Here is an 18,057-nt window from a genome sequence, read left to right as displayed (position 1 = left end):
ACCCCACAACAACAACAACCATTTTCAATGGATAAACCATATTTATGTTAGTATTGTTTCTTGATCACATTTATGAAGGTGTGGTCTAATGAAGTTTCTCTTGGCTTATGAGCTTATGGCCATGTGGCTGTTGTCTGTCTGTCAGCATATGCATTTTTTTCCAATATGGAGGCCGAGTTTTGTATCAAGTTTTGATCAAACTTGGAATGTAGGTTTATATCATCAGTATCTGTATTGAGTTCAGATATGAGTAAGATCCATGAATATTAATCAGGCAGTCTTATTTCTGAGGGTTGAATTTGTTACCACTCATGAATATTAATCCAGCAGTCTTATTTCTGAGGGTTGAATTTGTTACCACTCATGAATATTAATCAGGCAGTTTTATTTCTGAGGGTTGAATTTGTTACCACTCATCAGACTTAGTTTATATTCTTATATAATCAAAATCGTGGACAATTTCGATTATGAGTGAGATCCACACATATTATTCAGATTATATTACATCAGATTGGCTAAAATGCTGACCAGCTGACTGTTGTAAATAACATAATTTCATCCAAATAGGGATGTTTAGGTACTTGACATTCAGAGGAAGTTTAATATTTCCAGCCTATTTTAAAGAATTGTTCTGGAAAACCCAGACCAGTTTTAAACTGCATGTGAGACCTTTAAACAGCTTTAAAAGAGCAGTTAAGAGGCCTTTAATGGTAAGCCAATTAACACCAGAGCACAGACTCAAATGATGGTAAGAAAAAAGGGAGATCTGAAGGGAATTGATGGTAATTTATATGATTAACAACCTGACAGTGCTCTACATTTGTACACTGGTCAGTTTTTTCTGGAACATTATTCTAGAATTTGTCCGAAATATTATTGTAATGTGAATAATTTATAACTTTCTTTGATTTCCAATATATGTTCTGTATATTTCAGTTATTAAATTTCATATGCACAGTAGAATGAAAGTAACGTTTAGTGGTCATTATGTCAGCATTTAAGCATCAAGTCAGTCAGCAGACTGGTGAGCATTTTACAGATCCCTGTTTCTCAAATGTTCCATTATGGCAACGAATGAATTGTGGAACTGCATAATGTTCCCCAAAATTATTTTCATTGTCATAGGACCTGCAAACCATTAAAATCTGTAACTTCTATGATTTTTACTCATAATTTTAATTTAAAGACAGTGTCCATAAATATTTCTTGCAATACAGGAACATTAGACACTCAGTAAATGTGAACAAATTGTAACAAGTGTCTTTGGGTCAGACAGCGCTTGACATGCAAACAGTATTTTCATGAAATATGCAAACAGTATTCTCATGAAACATGCAAACAGTATTCTCATGAAACATGCAAACAGTATTCTCATGAAACATGCAAACAGTATTTTCATGAAATATGCAAACAGTATTCTCATGAAACATGCAAACAGTATTTTCATGAAATATGCAAACAGTATTCTCATGAAACATGCAAACAGTATTCTCATGAAACATGCACACTATTCTCATGAAGCATGCAAACAGTATTCTCATGAAACATGCAAACAGTATTCTCATGAAACATGCAGAGAGTATTCTCATGAAGCATGCAAACAGTATTCTCATGAAAATTCTTGCCATAATGAAAACATTCTTTATCCATGAACAGTGGTCTTGGGCAGAGGACTTGTATTATCTCAGAAGTGGGCATGAAGAAAACAAAGATGGTGGAACGTACTGAGTGTGATGTGTCATGTTTGTTGTTCTGAGAATAACTTTGGCATTGCAGCATCTATTATGAACATCAAAGTACATCTAAGAACATGTGTATGACATCATCATGACATCACAATGCATTAGTCAGTCAGAACACTCATGTTCCAACAAGCTTTGCCCAATATTTGTTTTACCAATTTCAAAATAGACATTCATTACAAACAATTTTCAGGTTAGACATAGTGTTCAGTAGAATTTTATATACATGTTTTTCTGTTCCAGCCTCCATCCATGACATCCTCCATACAGGAAGATCTGTATAATGCCAGCTTATACTCCAGCTCTGGTCGTGGACCTCCACCTATACCCACAGTCCCACCGGTATAACTTCTTTCATTAACCATGCATTTTGTACACCCATGTGGCAAAAGTGTTTCTTCAAAGGAGAAATGGAAATATAAAAGAACAGAAACTATGAATAATTTACTTTTCACTCACATGTAATTAAAGAGAGAAAGCTTGCAAATAACTATTTTTTTAAAGTACCTATTGAAATTTATTTACTAGTTACACATTTGAAAGCATTCTGTACAGACGAATGCTGATGTTGTGCTTGTATATAGATGAATGCTTATGTCATGTACACCTTTGTATACAGATGAGTGCTCATGTAGTGCTCATGTCATTCATAGACACACACTTGTGCTTATGACATGCTCATGTATAGGTGAGTGCTCATGTCATTCACAGACACATTTGTGTGCTCATGTTATGCTCATGTATAGGTGAATGCTTATATTTAGCTCATGTATAGATGAATGCTTATGTCATGTACACCTTTATATACAGATGAGTGCTCATGTCATTCACAGACACACATATGTGTGTTCATGTTATGCTCATGTATAGGTGAATGCTTATGTCATACAAACACTTGTCTACAGATGAGTGCTCATGTCAGACACAGATGTATATATATGAGTGCTCTGTAAAATACGCACATGTATAGATGTACAGATGAGTGCTTTTGTTATGCTCACATGGATGAATACTCATGTCATGTACACTTGTATACAGATGAGTGCTTATGTTACACTGTACAAGTGAGAGCTTCTGTCATGCACAAATGTATACTGATGAGTGCTTATGTTTTGCACATGTATGGATGAATGCTCATGTCATGTACACAGATGACTGCTCATTGTTATGCATATTTGATTTAATTTATATTTGATTTAATTGTTTGTTTTTTAGTTTTCTTTTTTTATATATTCCATTACATGCTATTGTAATGTAACTTTATTTACGAGGATTTTGAAATTTTCCAGAAATTAGTTTGACCTGACTATTTTTTCATAAACTACTTAATAATAGAAACTTTGTATCAGACAGAAAGCACCCTGGAATGAAAATCTTTCATTTTTCATTGTTCACCATCAGATTGGTCTGCCATTACTACACAGTAGAAAAACCTCGAAATGGCTTAGCAGCATTTGACCAAATTTGTCACAAAGCATCCTTGCATGAATGTCTTGCATGAATGTTTTGCATGAATGTCTTGTGAATGATGCCATTTTCCTGTCAGAAAGCACCCTGGTATGAGGATCTTTGAGATTTGCACAAATGGTATTTATATGTCATCTAATATAGCTGCCATTATTAAAAAAGTTAAAAACTGTTAAATGTCAGAAAGCATCATACTTGATCCAGATTTTTTTTATAGCAAAATGCCCTTAAATTACATTATGTATGATATGGATGAGTAATCTCCCTTGGAGTTCTTTTTTTTCTTCCAAAATGAAATATGAATTATTGATTTTACCAAACTTGGCACGTGGGAATCTCGACAGTATCACAGTCAGGTTTATTGAACTTGTGTCCATGACATGTTGATGGTCAAACTCTGTGACACAGAATTTTGTATTGTGCTTGACATCATGTGAACATAATAACTCAAACACAGAAGAAATTTTTGTCACCAAGTTGGAGTTTCTTAAGAATACTATACTAATTATCCATACTAGGATGGGAAGAAAACAATGTAAAAAGAAAAGTTAAAAGAAAATGGGCATGTGAGTTTTCAAGAAAGTTTGTACATAAAAATACCCCAAAAGTATAAACAAAATTGGGATGCTGCCACAAGTTTTAAAATCGTGACCTCTTGTATGACAGTCATGACACACAGAAAGACAAATGTGGGTGTTTACGTGGTATGGTTTTGTACTCGGCATTTAGGAATATAAGAGGACAGATAAAATGGTCATGTTATGGATTCTCAGAATTTTTGTTTGGCCAATTTTAGGAACTCTTGTTTCCATTATATACTAATTCCATTGTAAAAAATACTGATATTTTAAATGAATGCACGTAAACAAAAATTGTTTCTTTTTTAGGCAGTCATGTTCAGAATACTGGTTGGAAATACTGAACAGTTAAAACAAATGAATTTTTTGTTGTGAGTTTTTTTCTGTTAGGATTTTTTAAATATTTTATGATCTTTTTTCTTTGAGTTACTTAGCATCTTGTACAGATGTTTACTAAAAAGTGATTTTCTTTCAGCCTGATGGTAGCCATCTTGATAGGGGCTATGGGGGCTATGGAGAGCTGAGAAGTGTTCAGTCAAGGTATGTACATGTTTTATCATTATTATCTAAAGTTCCAAACCCCCAAAATATGTAAGATATGTAAATGGATAGACTGGACTTGTGAGGTTTGTCTTAGACTTGCTCCACCATCACAGTTTATTACAACAACTTTTCCCCCTTACAGTATTTCTATCCACTATCTTGATTGTTTAATGTGATTTGGAATAATGTATTACCCCCCACCCACCCCCGGCCATTACTAACAGAAGAATCTGGATCTGGATAGCATAGTGGTAAGGCGCTTGCTTTGCACATCTGTAGTTCCATGTTAAATACTGGGTACTGAGACATGCAACAGTGAGTGGTCAGGAGTCCAAGGATGGTGGTTTCCACCTAGGGGTTTAGCTTTTTTCCACACTTGCCAGAATCTGAACTGTTGAGAGAGCATTCAGTAAATTACACGAACTTGTACAGTTGACAATTATAAAAAAGAGTAAACTCTTGGAAGCGTGTGTGTGTGTGTTTGTTCTGGATTCTTAATGTAGCTGTAACAGTTTTTCAGTCATATTGCTATAATGTGTGCAGTGTAGCAGTTTATAGTGATGTCTAACACTGTGGCATTATGCCGCAGACATGTAGCTTCATGCCCCACCCTGTCACATTATCCTGACACTAGGCGGACCAGTCCTAAAACTAACCTCTTAATGCAGAATGCCAAGTGAGGCAACTGCTAGTACCATTTTAATAAGTCTTTAGTATGACTTGGCATGGGTTTGAACCCACAACCTCACACATCTGAGGCAGAAACTCTAACCACTAGGCCACAGACTCTTGGAAAAAAGACAGATAGTCAGTTTGTTGTTTTTGTTTACAGTGTAAATCCAAGCAAAGCAAAATAATGAGAGGGAGACAGGATTTTTCAGGTGGATAAGTATTTGCATGATACATTTGAGGTTTTAGGTTTGATATCTAAATAATGTCATATTCAGGTGTAAGTAGTTGTTGATCTGATGTTATGTTCTCCATTGCTGACACATGTAAAGCCATCCCTACAATTAACAAGGAATATTAAAATACCAGTCCTTTTGCAACCTGTTGTACATCTATTTACTTAAGGCAGGAAAATCTGTTCAGGCTGAATTTGATCTTTCATGGTATCAAAAGGTTTACATACATGCCAACCATTACGCTTTTAGTGTAATAGTTATGCTTTTTTCCCACTAAATTATGCCTTATTTTTAACTGTATTCGGATTACATGTTTTTGGTATATCCCCTTCCCCCCAAAAAAGTAATTTTGTTTTCTCATTTTTATTAACATCCCATTAATCCCACAGACTGTATTCTAGAAAAGACAGCATCTATGTAACTACGACATAAGATTACGCTTGTCCGAAGACTTGAATGCACTTTCCTAACAGTATTATGTTCTATTTATAGCAGTTACCCTATTTCCAAGAAACATGCTGGTTTCTACTTTTGACCTCAGTTTCTATTTATAGCAACTGTATGGCTTAGTTAGGAGAGAACAGATGGGTTTTCTAACTTTCAATCTTTGCTCGCAGATTTTTTGTTCTAAGTCATATTTGGTACAGAACCAGTCTATAGGTATTTGGCACTAAAAGTCGTCAGATTTATTCTAGTCAATGTGTGTGTTAGAGCAAAAAATATGTTTCAAATAATTTCACAGATGGATTAGGAAAAGACGAAAAATTGTTTTAGTGATTAGTACACGTACATGAATTACACAATAGAGCATACCATTCTAGGGCAGCTTCACGCCCCTTGCAGGCTACATGGAAAGGATTTTAATATTGGTCATGATGGTAAAACAAAGAAACCTTGAATTACACCTCTCCCTTGATAACTCACGCACAAAGGAGTCCACAAACATAGACCGCACAATAAGCGAGGCTCGAGTTACCGAGGGACCTCCAGAAATTAAAATCACTTTGACATCGAGAAAACCATGGGGTGGGGATCGGCATTAGGGAACTGGGCTGTTTATTGACTGAATCCTCATTTTACAATCACTGTTTATTGACTGAATCCTCATTTTACAATCACTGTTTATTGACTGAATCCTCATTTTACAATCACGTCGATAATAATTTTTAACAACACGCATTTTCTAATGAAGTTGTTCATAATTCTGTTTAAATAACATTTATTTTCAAAATATCAAACATATGAAAGATCGTTCCAACTGGTTTCAACAACCATCACGTGTCCGCATAAAACATGTGTATTACGTCGCTGCGTTTTGTTTTCTTCATGAGTCTGGTTCCCGTATTGGTGTTTGATATTATCTTGCCAAATTGGGAGTCCACACTGCAGGGAACTAGACTAACTATTGATACACCACCAAACAAGATTCTTTTTACTAAAAAACACGCTACATTTATTTCGTGAGACAATCTTCTACGTTAACACTCAATTTTTGTATTGCTCAGTTTGTGTCATGAATTAATTAATTGGAATTAATAATGAAACTTCTTATCATCCTTGAGGATATCTCTAAGTGCCAGTTCAAGAATTCTCTGAAAGTCACTTGCCCACAATGGTCCGTATCTGTGAAATCAAACTCTTTATTTTACGAAGTATTCATTTTGCTTGGCTGACTTATCTTTGATCACAGTTATGAAAGAGTCAGTTAATTTTTAGGTAGTTTATGTTGCATACACGAAAACATTTATAAGTGTTCAATTGATCAAATGAAGTGAGTTCAACCGACATACGACCAAGGCCGCTAGATTTTAAGTTTGTAGATTTTTGTGCCTTTAACTTTTCTTTTATTCCACCTCCTTTATTTGATTCAAAAGACATAATTAGTGTGATAATACAAAGGTCAGCTTTTAATTCAGTGCAGCAATACAACAAATGCTTTCGGAAGTCAGTTATTAAAACACGGTCAGCACTTAATTAGGTTCTCAGAGAAATGCTCGCAGACGTAGCTGTTACGGTGGATTGATGCATTTTATGTTTAATTACAAGAGGACACATTGCATTTATGACGATTACACTTAAAAGGAACTTAAAGATAGAACTAGAACACAAACTTCAGTTGATTAAAAAAAAATTTAATTTGTGTTTATTTATTAAAGTACTGCCTCCACTCGGTGTGAATGACATTTTCATTGATCAAAATTTCCTTACATATCGTTAAATGCGGTGTACTAGGAATGTCGTTTGGAAAGAAAATGTAAAAAATTATATGACCTATTTTTAAATGTGATAATTCAGTGTTGATTAAAATTTCCAGGTCCTATCTACCGTTTTCGATGATAAAATGAGTGAAACATCAAAGTTTCCATTACCAATTTTGATCGCGATTTTCTTCAGGTTCAACAAATAGTGATATATTTTGGAGGTATTTTCTGGTTTAAATATCCATGCCTGACCCTGCATTATAAGTGGGTTCACAAGTTATCAGGGCACAAGTTATCGAGGGAGTGGTGTAGCTTGTTTCACTAACTCCAATACTAAGGTAACTTCTTTTTTACAGCAGAACTTAATTGTGGACACAAATTTTATAAATGCCGAGGCGTTATCTACCAAGTTCTTAATAGAACACGGACTACACCTAGCAGTAGAAGATTACATTGGTCCTTTGTTCAAACTGATATTTCCTGATTCCAAAGTTGCAGAAAATATGCACATGCAAGAACAAAATCATCTAATACTGTTAGGTGTTTAGCAGAAGATACTTCACTTAAAATTGCACAAGCCATGAAAATTGGGCCGTTCAATATTGCAACAGACAGGAGTAGTGATCATGACAAACAGTAGTACCCAGTCTGTGTAAGAGACTTTGACAACAAAAAGGACAAAGTCAGAGTGCTCTTCTTTCATTGCCAGAATTAACAGTAGATTCCACTGGAGAAAACATTTTTTTTATTTGCTTGATAATGCTCTGAATAAACATAAGTTGGCAGAACTGTACGGGTTTTTCAGCTGATACTTTATCAGTGTTGACTGGAATTCATAAAGGATTTGCATTCTATATTTTGAAAAATGTCTCCATCATTGTACATGTCAGGTTGTCTCTGTCATATGATGCACCATGCTGCAGGAAAGGCTGCTGATACAGTTAGAAAGAGAACTCTTGAAGTATCAAGTTGGCACTCTACCTGACAATGTACTTTATGCGGACAGAGTTGTTTTTTTTTCACCTTATTTTTCAGCTAAAAGACCCAATAACTGTAAGACATTAATTTCCTCTTCTTTGTCAGGTTATGAAAGGATCATTGGTTCTTTACCATTCTAATGCTGACTGTGAGAGATTGTTCACTATTGTTAACAAAAATAAAACTGTATCCAGATGCAGGCTCTGTAACCTAGCACTTAGTGCTCTACTGGTGTGCAAAACATTCATAGTCTCAGCTGGTAGAAAGTGTTTTGAAATGCAATATGAGATTCTGTTGCTTTTAAAAGTGGAAAGCATTTAAATATACGAAAACTTGAATCTCTAATTGATGTTAAAAGTCCAGAGGGATAAAAAACTAATTTTGTACATATGCTTATTGAATTTTTATCATGTTATATGTGGATTACTCTTTTTGTCCACTTGGATTACACATTTTCCTCGCCAGGGGTTGGCATGTAGGGGTTTAGTTCTATATGGATTACACATTTTCCTCACTAGGGGTTGGCATGTAGGGGTTTAGTTATATGTGGATTACACTTTTTCCTCTCCAGGGGTTGGCATGTAGGGGTTTAGTTATATATGGATTACACTTTTTCCTCACCAGGGGTTGGCATGTAGGGGTTTAGTTAGTGAATGCTTAAATAGAAGTTTGATAACTCGAACATCATTCACTCCAGCAATCAACATCCCTTATGAAGCTTGTGACCTCTACAGTTGTTGACATTCTACTGTGTTTTTACATCTTACATATCTACATGTTAATAAGTCAGGTCCAATTGCACCCAGTATAGACCCTGGTCTGTGGTCACAATGTGCCTGCAGATGAGGGTCTGTGCTGTTTATTCTACTGATTCTGCTGATTACTCCTAACAAACTGCAGATCTGGGTCTCTGCAGTTTTCAGTTGGATCTGAATTATAAGCATATATGTACAGCACATCTTGTCACAGCCCACATAAAGTTATCGGGATGGTACAAAAAGTAATCATAAAGTAGGAGCTATCCTTTTTTTATTTTGCTGTTTTGACATTTACTAATGCAAATTTTGGTTCATCTTTATTTGTGTGGAAGGTTCTGGTTGCAGCAGAAAGTATTTTCAATCATAGAAATGATTATTTACTTTAGCTTTTTCACATCAATGGAAAGAAACAGTCAGAACAATGAAGACTAATCAAAGATATTGTCAGTCTAGAAAACCAATTTTAGATATAATTCAAGATTTTCTCTACCAGTCTACATTTTAATATTTTTTATCTACTTTGCAGTCTGACTGATATTTACCATATGTACTCGCTTATTATAAGTCAAGTCCTAACAAACTGCACAGACCCAAAACTGCTATCACATAATGCACCAGCAGAGCAGGGTCTGAGCAGTTTATTGGGAGTAATCAGTAAAACAAATAGCATAGACCCTGATCAGCAGGAACATTATTCTATGGTCAATCAGGATCTTTGTTGTTTGCAGTTGGACTTGACTTATAAGTGAGGATATATGAGCCCTCAATCTATAGCTTCATTTGTGTTGTCTGATTGAGACTTATATTTCTGTATATTATTGATCACATATGGTGGTACGGTTTTAGAACTTAATAAACTTGTAAAGGCACTACACCCATATTTTAGAAAGATAAAGGATTATATTGTATTTCAAATGAAAGACAAAATCAGTGGTGCATTGTGTTTCTTGTGAAACAAAATCAGTTAGATCCAAGATACATTAAATTATCTGCTACTGGTCTTGATTCTTCATCCAGACATTTGAATGATTCTGTCCATTGAACCGCATGTCACTTGGCATTAGATTTTGTCTGCTGAACCAACTCACATGTTGCTTTGTAGTTTTTGATGAACAAAATGAACACCCTTTGGATTGGTTGATTGTTGGTAACTTCAGGTGAATCCATATAATGTGGTTTTGAATGAATTTCTTTGTCAAATACACACCATAGTTGTCACTGATGACTGATACATCCATTACGTGACAAGCATGTGGGTAAGTATGGTATTTTCACTGTTTGAAGAAGATACCACTTCATTGTGAGTGACCTTGTTTGACCTCAGTAATTCTTGTTTAAGGAGCAGTTCTGTCATTGTTATCCTGGCAATATTATGGTAGATAGCTTTGTCATACAGTGATAACCACAAGGAGGCTTCAGTATAATCCAGAAATGCTAAATAAGTAAAATTGATTTTGTTACTAGTTGCTTATTTCTTAAATCTCAAAGGTGACTCACTTACATTTACCCATAAAGATACTGAAGTAAATAAATTTTTGCCCTAGGTACATTTATAATTTAAATAACATGCTTTTCTGAGATGGTCATATTGACTTTGTTCCAGTAATGGTCATTCAATGCAAATGTATTCAGTCAATCATTGGTATTTTTATTCTATGGAGGATACAAACAACATTTGCATGCATTCGAGATTGTATTATAAGGTTTAGGTTTTCATCAAATCCGATGACATTTGCTGAATGTGACTCTGATAAACTGCAGAACTCTAAATAAGACTTTAACGAATTTCATGTTTAACTTCCTGGTTTGCAACCAACTGCAGTTTTTAACAGTTTCTGTTGTGTATTTTGAATTCATCATCAAGGCTTGTCATGCGACAAACCGTTTCCTGACAATGACCAACTCAGGGTTACTCAGCGGGACATGTCTCTTTGATTGCATTCACTGTTATCAAGTGCTATTGAATAAATATGCATGGAACATCCACAAATTCTGTTATTTACTTAATATATACATAATAGAATAAAATGTTGTTGATGCTTATGATGTCATAAATACACTGACACCCGGTACCTAAATGCTTAAAATTAAATGGTTTTGTATACTTTAAGCGCATAAACAATTTTGATCTAATTTTTAGTTGGTTTATTTACATAATTTATAGACCAGCTAATTTGTTTTTGTTGGTTTTATTGGTACTTTTAGCACATTATTAGCTATATAATACTGAGGAAAATGGGAGCCAAGTATTATTCCCAAAGACTTACCAAGATGGTCTTGGATGGTCCGGGTGGGTATCCAACCTGTGAACATTTTAGATTATGAGTACAGTACTCCACCAACAACTAGGTTTAGATTCTGCTGTGTATTTACCTCCTTCCTCTTTTGTTTTTTTAAAGCAAAACTGAAAAAATAGTAAATCTTGAGATGAACACTGATGTTCTATTGATTATTCTTTTCTTAATTTGGTGACTTTGTTTAACCATTTTATCTGTTAGCATTAATTTTTTCTGTTACTTCCTTGTGTATCTTGTTATCTTACCTTTCTTTTATCATTCATCATATTCTGTAATACCTGGTGGATAAAGAAAAAAACTGCACACACTCACTCTTAACGTATATACTCACATAAATGCCCATTTGTGTATCAGCCGACCCCCAAACTGAACAGGTTTAAACACTGAAAAGTGCATGACCCACATTTAAGCCGACCCTCAACTATTAGACATCACAATATGCACGAGGTAAGTTCTAAATGCATTTATTTAAGCAAACTTATATTAGCAAAAATTACATGTATACTTATCTCGAGGTTGGCATGCATGATTATTAAAAAGAAATGGTATAAACTTGTTTGAAAAGTAATTTATATAATTTTCTGTTTTCTTATTGTTATTGCCTAATTTAGATTTTAGCATAATTTGATCGAACAATGACAAGAATTTAACAATCGCGAATTGCTGTAACACTACCTCTCCCGTTTGACTCAATTATTGTTTGTTTATGCATTACTGCATTGGACATTTTATATCAGTGCACCAGTAATTACGTTTTTACTTCGCCTAGAAATTGTAAATACCTACCTCATTAAAATGTAATCCCAGTATGACAACACAATAAACAAAGATATGGTTTGATTCAATGCTCGCAATTAGGCTACTGAACGTATTTACATAATGGCCCCGCCACATGTACATTGTAGATTTGAACATGCACTGAATGAAGTACATTCCGCTGAATGAAATACATCCCTTGGAGTCCAATCATGGGCACCACTGCGTTAAACTTTAATGATATCTTCAAAATACAATAATGAAGTTCAGAATTAATGCTTCAAAAAATATGCTAATACTTTAAAAGCTGAGTTGCAATTTGGGGTTGCTCCACGGCTACCTCCCAATTTCATAATATCTTCCGATTTTTGCAGAGAACTCCCGATTATTACATTAAGTCTTCAATTTTCATTTCTCCTAAACAAGAAAAGTCCTACATGTTCTGTTGTATCACCTGTGAATTATTGTTGTGACGAAATACTTACTTTACTATAAAACATTTGCTTCTTCACTAAATAGAATGTTAAGTTTAAACATTATTCACGTCAATTAATGACTTTTTTACCTGTAGAAAAATAAAAAATAAACCAGAACAAAAAATAAACCACAACAGTAAAATCATCGACAATTACTTTCAATCCCAAGAATGCTGTAACTCCATCTGCTATATAGTGCCATTCCCACCGAACAAACTTAAACTAGTGAACACCTGGCATTTTTATACTGTATATACCAAAATTAATAACCATTGTTCAGTTAATAGAAGGAAGGAAAATACATACTATACAGCAAGTGTGTCCTCAAATAACTGATTCGGAATACACGTTTTGTAGCAAACAATACTAAATGCCTTACAAGTTGACATTAATGGGATAAGTCTGATATACAATGAGGAGAAAATAGTTGCCACATGTGAGGCTGCCTATTTAGGTACTTTCGTTCAACGAAATTGGAATTCTTTATTTGCCAGTCAGTTGGTGGTGCTTGCATAACGTACAGTAATGTAGAATGTGGTTTCTTTGACTTATGACAGAGAGCCAGTCATTTTCACAAAATAGTTGCAGATAACGATTAGCTTTTAATAGTCACACTAGTTTTCATGCTTGTTTATTTAAGACTAACCTTTAGTTATTGTGCAGTTTGGCCACAGCTAACCAGAATATGAAATAGGGCATGTCCTTGGGGAAAATAGGGCTCATCACAGGGAGAAACAGCAAATCGTTTTATGAATTTCATGCATATTGGACCAGGAAGATCGATCAGTATTTAGTGAAATCAAGGCTTTAAAAATGTCATGAAAAACCTTCTGATTTTTTTAGGTCCAAATCTCTTTATTTTTTATTCAGTCTCCCTACTTGGCGTTTGACAAATTGACAGGTATGCCTTACAAAACTATGGTAATTGTGTTAATTTTATGGAATTACACATCAATGTACTGGTATAGTTGACGGTCAAAACTCCCTCTTAACATAAGCCAGTTTCAGGATTTTAATGATTAACTGGCCTGTATTGCTGTCAGAAAATGTAAGACAAATTTGCCGACTATCAACAAAGGAGATGCCAAAACATCAAGCTTTCCACTGTGTGGAAAGTTAAGGTGTTGTTCAGCCAAAACACAAAACTAAAATTGATTGATGTTCAGCTTAGTTGATCTAAATGAGAATTTTAGCCTTTATTATTATCACTCTTTGTGAACATGTAAATTATGATGGTTATGTGTCTTGTACAATTAAAAGTGCATACCTTTTTATAAATATTACCTCAAGTTGTAGGACCGCTTACATCATTGAAAATGAGTATCTTATGAGCGTGTGATGCAGCGTAAATGAAACAGCTATTAAGGACTAGCTGAAATGTTATCTGGAAGAATGCAGTTTGGTTGAAACAATGAATAAAGCAAAATCTGCATCTAATGTGTTTGGGAATAAATAAGGATTTAAGTGACGCTATGCACGCTTTGCACTGTGTAAGTACTGTACATTATAGTTAGCCTGGTCTCCTGAGTAAACTCAACCATCCCATGAACTATGAAGTATGTATTTACCTTTATTTAATTTTGTGTTGGAGAAATCAGAAAATATGCAAATGAAAAAAAATAATAAAATCAATCACAGTACTTTATAACAGTTTAAACAGTGTTGGGTCACCAAAAATGATTTTATTTATAACATGGATTTCTCTTAGGACATGGAATTAAAAACTGTCAAGTTTATACATTGGCCCTCAGATAAGACACCCCCCCCCCTTTCCATGCCTCAATTTTTTGCCTTAATTATTCAGCTAATACACAAGTATATACAGTAGTTCTTTGGGAATACATTTCGCTGTTGATAAGTGCATACAAATAATTACATGTGATTTTTAATTATTTCTTAGACTGATGTATATGCTTATTATCTTGATTTTACAGTAAGGTGAATGACAGATCAATTAGGGTTTTTGTGATTGAAGGTCTACTCACTTAGATTGTGTTGTACACTGAGGGCTGAAGACTTCATGATCTAGATCCTAAAATTGCCCCTTCCCCCAAAAATAGTGAGACACTGATAAACAGGAGATAGGCCTATGGCGCATAGGGAGTGAGGGAGGGGGGATAGAGAGAGAGTGTGAGAGTGAGTGAGTGGAGAATCAGTTTTCTTGAAGTTTGTTCACAGAATGGTGACATTTACAAACAGGAATTGTCCTATAACCCATGGACTTGTGGCTTAATATATTTATCATCCTGAGAGAGAATGCTAAAATCAGAAGGTAATGGGGTTAAACTGAGGTTAACGGTTCCTGCTTACAGTGCTATGACAGTGCTTGGTGTAGAAAGTTATTGTCTTATGGACAGACGTGTTTTAATCAGGTCTAGTTTATTAGTCATACTTACATGTAATTGTATGTAAAAATATTTTCAGTATTTGCTCACACATGACACTTGTCTTGTCAGGTTTTATTTAATTATTCATCCAGAGACAGGTTGACCACAAATGCACTAGCCAAAATTTACAAAATTTCATCTGAGCATCCAGTTTAATAAAACAAACAACAAAATATGTTTTTTTTCTTCTCAAGATTTGGGAAAGCTTGCCAGTAGCTTCTCGTGGGTCGGTGGTTCTTTCCGGGGTTTTCCCGGGTTCTTCCTCCACCATTAATACTGGCCGCCATGTATAGCCTATCGTGTGCTGAAAAATGATGTTAAGCCCTAAAACAACAACAAATCAAGATTTGGGGATACAGGCAGGTTTCTCCTGTTACTAAATTATTTTACTTTATAAGCAGCTTTTTTTAAAATATCCCATTCATTGTTAATCAGTTCTAACACTAAGATTATATGCAGCTGTTGCACCTGTTTATGTTTATTAATTCACAGTTTTATTGAATTGTAATGTTACGTTGCTAAAAGCAGCCTTTGTACATCTACATGTTCTTTAATACAGTGTTATTAAGTTGTAATGTTCAGATCATGTGTTGCCTTTGCACATCCACATTGTTTTTAATGTCACAATCACAGTGTTATTTAGTTGTAATGTTAAGATTATGTGTTGCCTTTGCACATCCACATTGTTTTCCGTGTCAAAATCACAGTGTTATTTAGTTGTAATGTTAAGATTATGTGTTGCCTTTGCACATCCACATTGTTTTCAATGTCAAAATCACAGTGTTATTTAGTTGTAATGTTAAGATTATGTGTTGCCTTTGCACATCCACATTGTTTTTAATGTCACAATCAGTGTTATTTAGTTGTAATGTTAAGATCATATGTTGCCTTAGAACTTCTACATTGTTTTCAATGTCAAAATCACAGTGTTATTCAGTTGTAATGTTAAAATCATGTGTTTCCTTTGCACATTCACATTGTTTTCAATGTCAAAATCACAGTGTTATTTAGTTGTAATGTTAAGATTATGTGTTGCCTTTGCACATCCACATTGTTTTTAATGTCACAATCAGTGTTATTTAGTTGTAATGTTAAGATCATATGTTGCCTTAGAACTTCTACATTGTTTTCAATGTCAAAATCAGGGGCCCAGAGTGGCCGAGTGGTCTAAAATGCTCTCCGTTATGGATCACTGCCATCTCACCTCTGTCTGCATGGGTTCGAGTCTAGGATTCGACCAATGTGGGTATGTGAGAAAGCTTGCCAGTAGCTTCTCGTGGTCGGTGTTTCTTCCCGGGGTTTTCCCGGGTTCTTCCTCCACCATTAATACTGGCCGCCATACATAGCCTATCATGTGCTGAAAAATGGCGTTAAAACCTACAACAACAACAACAATGTCAAAATCACAGTGTTATTTAGTTGTAATGTTAAGATCATATGTTGCCTTAGAACATCTACATTGTTTTTAATGTCAGAATCAGTGTTATTTAGTTGTAATGTTAAGATCATATGTTGCCTTAGAACATCTACATTGTTTTTAATGTCAAAATCACAGTGTTATTTAGTTGTAATGTTAAGATCATATGTTGCCTTAGAACTTCTACATTGTTTTTAATGTCACAATCACAGTGTTATTCAGTTGTAATGTTAAGATCATATGTTGCCTTAGAACATCTACATTGTTTTTAATGTCAAAATCACAGTGTTATCAGTTGTAATGTTCAGATCATGTGTTGCCTTTGCACATCCACATTGTTTTCAATGTCACAATCACAGTGTTATTTAGTTGTAATGTTAAGATTATGTGTTGCCTTTGCACATCCACATTGTTTTTAATGTCACAATCAGTGTTATTTAGTTGTAATGTTAAGATCATATGTTGCCTTAGAACTTCTACATTGTTTTCAATGTCAAAATCAGGGGCCCAGAGTGGCCAAGTGGTCTAAAATGCTCTCCATTACGGATCACTGCCATCTCACCTCTGTCTGCGTGGGTTCAAGTCTAGGATTCGACCAATGTGGGTATGTGAGAAAGCTTGCCAGTAGCTTCTCGGGTGTTGGTGTTTCTTCCTGGGGTTTTCCCGGGTTCTTCCTCCACCATTAATACTGGCCGCCATACATAGCCTATCATGTGCTGAAAAATGGCATTAAAACCTACAACAACAACAACAATGTCAAAATCACAGTGTTATTTAGTTGTAATGTTAAGATCATATGTTGCCTTAGAACATCTACATTGTTTTTAATGTCAAAATCACAGTGTTATTTAGTTGTAATGTTAAGATCATGTTGCCTTAGAACTTCTACATTGTTTTTAATGTCACAATCACAGTGTTATTCAGTTGTAATGTTAAGATCATATGTTGCCTTAGAACATCTACATTGTTTTTAATGTCAAAATCACAGTGTTATTCAGTTGTAATGTTAAGATCATATGTTGCCTTAGAACATCTACATTGTTTTTAATGTCACAATCACAGTGTTATTTAGTTGTAATGTTAAGATCATATGTTGCCTTAGAACATCCACATTGTTTTTAATGTCACAATCACAGTGTTATTCAGTTGTAATGTTAAGATCATATGTTGCCTTAGAACATCTACATTGTTTTTAATGTCAAAATCACAGTGTTATTCAGTTGTAATGTTAAGATCATATGTTGCCTTAGAACATATCTACATTGTTTTTAATGTCAAAATCAGTGTTATTCAGTTGTAATGTTAAGATCATATGTTGCCTTAGAACATCTACATTGTTTTTAATGTCAAAATCACAGTGTTATTCAGTTGTAATGTTAAGATCATATGTTGCCTTAGAACATCTACATTGTTTTTAATGTCAAAATCAGTGTTATTCAGTTGTATTATTAAGATCATATGTTGCCTTAGAACATCTACATTGTTATTAATGTCAAAATCACAGTGTTATTCAGTTGTAATGTTAAGATCATAAGTTGCCTTAGAACATCTA

At 34.5% G+C, this 18,057-nt stretch overlaps 1 protein-coding gene across 11 annotated transcripts in view; it reads left to right on the top strand.

Annotated features, from left to right (window-relative positions):
• LOC149801223 (uncharacterized) overlaps positions 1-18,057 on the top strand; it is a 238,899-nt gene that overhangs the window by 83,925 nt on the left and 136,917 nt on the right. For all 11 annotated transcript variants that reach the window (XR_016420596.1, XR_016420602.1, XR_016420599.1 and 8 more), the window contains exons 3-4: positions 1,986-2,084; positions 4,263-4,327. Coding sequence is in view for 4 of the 11 variants with exons in the window: in XM_089955285.1 (XP_089811411.1) it covers positions 1,986-2,084; positions 4,263-4,327 (164 nt within the window). In the remaining 7 variants the exon portion in view is untranslated. The remainder of the gene's footprint in view (positions 1-1,985; positions 2,085-4,262; positions 4,328-18,057) is intronic.

This window comes from Sinohyriopsis cumingii, chromosome 4 (genome assembly GCF_028554795.1).
Source record: "Sinohyriopsis cumingii isolate HCF-2022 chromosome 4, ASM2855479v2, whole genome shotgun sequence".
In the NCBI taxonomy this organism is placed as follows: Eukaryota; Metazoa; Mollusca; class Bivalvia; order Unionida; family Unionidae; genus Sinohyriopsis; species Sinohyriopsis cumingii.
This window is presented reverse-complemented; position numbering and strand designations above follow the sequence as displayed.